Raw genomic sequence first — 4,927 nt, 5'->3', positions numbered from 1 at the left:
ATGACGTTGCAAGAGATCAAGAATAGAGAGTTGCTTATCCGAAGTACAAGATATCAAGCAGACGTCTCATATAGATAGTATTATGTGATGTAGCCTGATATAAGAGGCATATTGTATGGTGAACTTGAATAACATTGTAATCGTTTTCAAGAAGTAATATAATCTCTATTACATTATACTATTCAAATGTGTTAAGTTGCTATGTTATTTCCTTGTATGGTGACTTGGGGACTGCAAGACAATTCTTGAGACGAGTATGATTTTTTTGGACTTTTCTGTTAAAAAAGATTGAAACTTAATTAACAATTTTCCTAAAAAATTGGACTTTTCTATAGATTTTCCAATTATGAATGGTATGTATTAGTGGTACTTTTTGTTTACCTATAATTAAGAATCATTCATATTAAAATTATAGAAAATAATACATCTTGAAAACTCAATTTCTCGTATATAATACATCTTGAAAACCCCATGTTTCCTGGTAGTCGTACTTTAGCATTATAAGCTAAAGGGTGTGGTGATATTATTGCCTACTGAAATTTAGTTTCACATAAGCTTTTACTATTTTTTTCAAGTTTTGCCTATGAATAGGGTGTGATGTCATTTATTTGCCTACCAATTGAGAGAGAGAGAGAGAGAGAGAGAGAGAGAGAGAGAGAGAGAGAGAGAGAGAGAGAGAGAGAGTGTGTGTGTGTGTGTGTGTGTGTGTGTGTGTTTATGTGTGTGTCGAAGAGTGCCACTGACAGAAAAATAAGTTGAGGGTGGTGTTTGCTGACAGCAATAATTACATGATACCGTATAGCCTAATGTTGTGAATGTTAAGTCAATTTATTTGCACGGAGTTGTGTATTTAAATGCACCTAAATTCATGATCCGATATTCAATCGACAACTTTGCAGCAAATAAATGCATCATCGGCTACAACTTGACCTCTTTCTTTCTGTCCTTTTGAAGTCGCATGTAAAACGCATTATCTCTGAAGTGTCCATCTTTACGGATATCGCATTGCCTTTACCATTGCCCCCACATATTTTGGTTTGTTATGCCACTTTCCCTTCGGACTAAACAAAGAACTAGAACACTCACTATGTTCTTCCAGCAAAAATCCTCTCCAATGATCAAATCATAAATCTCTTGGAACATGATCTTTGTAGTTCTAAATAAAATACTAATTTGTATAACAATGTCATACCAACTTTCAAGGCAAGGATTGATAAGTATAGCAACACTTGTACTTTATTAATGAATTTTATGTTAACCAAGTGAAGAAACACAAATGCATCATTCAAGGAAACACACATAAATCAAAGCCACACTCATCTTTATCATTTGAAATTGATGGGTGTGTGTATGGTTGTACGGGATGGGATGTTAGAGAGATGATGATGATAATTTGTTTTCATTTGATAAATCATGGCTAAAACAAAAATGAAATATAATAACATTTTTGTTTTTTTAAAAACCAATTGCTTTCATTTTGTCAACCAAATGCAATTTTTACTAGAATTTACGTTCTAATTATTCCAAATTCCTTTGACATGACATCTACATCAACTTCAAATTTTAAAAACGTAAAATTAGTCCTTGCATATAATTAATATTTGATATTATACGTCAACATATGACTACTACCATATTTGCCAAAGAGGGCCATGAGAATTGAGATTATGAAAATCATACTTCCTAAAGAAGAAGAAAACCACCAACCAACATCTAAAAAAACAACCAAAACATACACAGGAAAAAGAAAAAAAAAATGTATCTAATTTTCATGGGTCCAAAAACAAAAACAAGTCATAATAATAACATCCAACATATCATTCTCCAAAGTCAACCATAAATCTATCCCTTTTTTTTTATCTTTTTATGTCTTATTCAACTTTTTTTATCCTTTTTTCCTTTTTTATTTTACCTTTTTTTGGGTTTTTTTTTATTTTTTCATGTGTTTAATGTTGGCCTCTCAAAACATCATTTCAATCTACCATGGAAATCCAAGATAGCCCGCATCATCATTGAGGTCTTCTCTCTTTTTTTTTCTTTTTTTCTTTTTTGAACAAAAAAAAAAAAAAAGTGTGATTTAGTTACCATCTCTCCAACTCTCGCTTATTCTGTCTCATGTGTGTGTATGGTGTACCTGATGAGGTTCAATTTAAATTTAAGCCACCGTGCCTTGTTGTTGACTTTGTTGACCAGAAAACTTTTCCATATGAACCTGGTTGTTTGTTGCCACGTCATCCAATCCAATCCCCCGAAGCTGTGATGCCAATGAATCTTGATTTATTGAGCTTGGAAGCACCCATTTCATCCACTCATTTCTCCTCCTCATCTTCTCACCCTGCATATTTATATATAACAGATTGAAAAAATAAAAAATTTATTAGAATAAGTTTTATAAATAATGATAGATAATACACTACTGACTACACACCTGAACTTCCACAGCTTTTGATGTTCGCATTACATCAAGAATTAGCTCAACATTGTCAGTCAAAATCGAAACCTATACAATAAAAAAAAAAAAAAAAAAAAAAAAAAAATTATCATTTTCTATTCATATGAAAAGTTTTAGAAAAACTAATATCTTCTTATAATATTCCAGAATACTTACTTTCTTGAAGCTTGCTATTATATTAACAGGAACCCAGCCTTGTTCATCCATCTTTTGTCTCAAGTATATATCTCTAACCAAATTCTCATTACTAAAACAAAGAGAAAGAATATTAGCTGTGTTAACTCTTTGAAACCAGGTCAATTTTTCTCACAAAAAGAAGAATTTGAACTTGAGTGATGAAGAACCTGAAATAGTATTCAATTTGTTTCTCTATCTTTTTATGCAAATCTGAATCAGGAACAGGGAAGTAGATTGGAGGTTGCATTGGTGCAACCAGTGGTATAGGCCTGAGAGAGTCTGGTGGAGTTGGACCTTGAACATAGAACATAGCAGCCCCCATATCTGGCACTACAGATGAATCATTATGCCAAATGAAAGAAAAAAGGAAAGGAAAAAGTTGTAGCGAAAGAAACCTTACCAGGGTACATGAAATTGTTGCCAAAAGGGCGAACTTGAACGTGCATTTGTGGAGGGATAAATGGAGTTGAAGAATGTACAGAGGGTCTTACAAAACCCCTGCGGAAACCACCCCTCTGAGGTTGCATGTTGTTGAAGCTTCTATGTTGGTTCCATTCCTGATTGCCACGTGGATGTTGTCCACCATTGCCTCTTCTATACGAATTCCTTTGATGGTGATGATCATTAGTATTGGAATTAGTATTACCATTGTTTGGTTGTGATCCGAAGCTTCCTCTCTGGTCCTTTGGATAAGAATCCATTGAAACATTTGCAGGTTTTCCAGTTGTATTACGGGGAGCTTCAACTTTTGGATCCTGGATTGCTGGTGAACGCTGAGAAAACCCTCCATTTGATGATATATATGCACCCGAATTCCCTCCACCTCTCCTCAGGGACCTCTGTCCAGAAGGCGCTACATTGTTTGGAGTTGAAGTGGGATTCACATGATTAGGAACTGCTAGTTTATGTGATGAAGGGGGTGGATTTCCAGTCACCTGTGATATAACAAACATAGTAACATGTTAGATGTAAGCTTAAAATACAGATTGAACTACTCTATAATTGCATGATTGTCATATCTGTAAGATTAAGCGATGATTGTGAAAACTAAACAGGATAATAGTACCATTACCTGTATAGCAGGCACCAACGACCCATCTGAAAGAGATTGTAAGGACTCCGATGAAGACGATTTAGGGGAAGGCTTAGTAGACTCTCCTAGAGCAGGCCAGGAAACTGCACCCATAACTGGACTGACGACCTCAACGACACCGTTTGATGGTTTACTCCATACCGGCTTCTTAACCGCATTACTGCCGCCGCCGCCGCCACCATTACCAGAACCCTCTGATTGACATTCGGTGCCAGAATCATCCGGAGAGCTCGCCGAATCCGCCACAGCCTTAGGCGGCGAACAATCAGAGGAAGGGTTAGCGATATGCTCCTGAATGGATAACGACGGCGATACCGCCGGAGGAGTAACAGAAACTACCGGTAGAGGCAACTCCCCACTGTCTCCTCGTACGATCTTACTCCATGGTGAAGAAACCCCTCGCGAACGTATCGGCGACCTAGAACTATCGTCGCCGCCGCCGTCTCTGGACTGAAGGTTTATTGAAGCCATTAAAATTAGGGTTTTTAATCAAACCTAAAATCCCAGATTCTTCTCAACAAATACCGCTACTAATTAGACTCGAAACAATAGGATTCTACGCCGGAAAGTTGATCAGAGATAGATATTCAGAACCAAAACAAAAACAAATCGATCAAAATTGGTGTATGTGACGAAAACAAGTAAAAACAATCAATCGATCGAGAATGCAGGTTACGAGTTCCAAAGATTTTCAGTTGATCGGATCGAAGAAGAATCCGATCAGTCACGACTCTGGGACTCAAACAGCACGGAGTCTGAAGGATTCACATACACAAATTGAGACGGAGGCCGAGTGTCCTCTTTGCACCCGGAAATTACCCGGTTTTTTGTCAATGGTAAATTACTAAAATGCCCTTATTGTTGGTAGAATTTTACGTGAAGTCAAGGCTGGGTGATGATAGGCCCCACAGTAGCAGTCGCACGGAGTGATGGATTTGTTGGTAGGTGAGATTAGCATTCCATCTTTTTCGTATTTTATTGGAAAAACAATTAATTTGAGAATTTAATTCTTGAAAAATAAGATAAGATAAAATAATTATACGACATTTGTTGATTTGTTCAGTATTCTTATTAATTTATCCTTTAGTTGTGAATATATGCTAAAACGATAAATCCAGCGAACAAAATTCAATTCTTGTTAACGGATAAGTTTGATGGTATGATTCGGATAATGATATATCATATATCTATAAAATTTAAATACT

The 4,927-nt window shown here is 36.0% G+C and overlaps 1 protein-coding gene across 2 annotated transcripts; it reads right to left on the bottom strand.

Annotated features, from left to right (window-relative positions):
• Nucleotides 1–1,746: 1,746 nt before the first annotated feature.
• Nucleotides 1,747–4,521, bottom strand: LOC145166729 (la-related protein 1C-like). 2 transcript variants are annotated; one of them, XM_079085760.1, is made up of 6 exons: nt 3,702–4,521; nt 3,030–3,564; nt 2,797–2,953; nt 2,609–2,699; nt 2,429–2,500; nt 1,747–2,335 (listed from the first exon to the last, which is right to left on the bottom strand). In XM_079085760.1, exons 1-6 carry the CDS (start codon nt 4,191–4,193, stop codon nt 2,156–2,158), a joined length of 1,527 nt encoding a protein of 508 aa, XP_078941886.1. In that variant the 5' UTR covers nt 4,194–4,521; the 3' UTR covers nt 1,747–2,155. The 2 variants fall into 2 exon arrangements, with proteins under 2 accessions (XP_078941886.1, XP_078941885.1); XM_079085759.1 differs by having other exon boundaries at nt 2,797–2,959; nt 3,702–4,520.
• Between the last annotated feature and the right edge of the window lie 406 nt (nt 4,522–4,927).

Source organism: Lactuca virosa, chromosome 3, assembly GCF_052849685.1.
Source record: "Lactuca virosa cultivar CGN04683 chromosome 3, Lactuca_virosa_CGN04683_v6, whole genome shotgun sequence".
Classification (NCBI taxonomy): Eukaryota; Viridiplantae; Streptophyta; class Magnoliopsida; order Asterales; family Asteraceae; genus Lactuca; species Lactuca virosa.
This window is presented reverse-complemented; position numbering and strand designations above follow the sequence as displayed.

What these genes read in the sequence shown, in the direction of transcription:
- LOC145166729 (XM_079085759.1), bottom strand. Translation starts at nt 4,193, where the DNA reads ATGGCTTCAATAAACCTTCAGTCCAGAGACGGCGGCGGCGACGATAGT. An exon ending in CAACAATTTCATGTACCCTG is followed by an intron (nt 2,960 to 3,029) that starts GTAAGGTTTCTT and finishes ATTCATCTGTAG; the next exon opens with TGCCAGATATGGGGGCTGCT. An exon ending in CAAATTGAATACTATTTCAG is followed by an intron (nt 2,700 to 2,796) that starts GTTCTTCATCAC and finishes TCTTTGTTTTAG; the next exon opens with TAATGAGAATTTGGTTAGAG.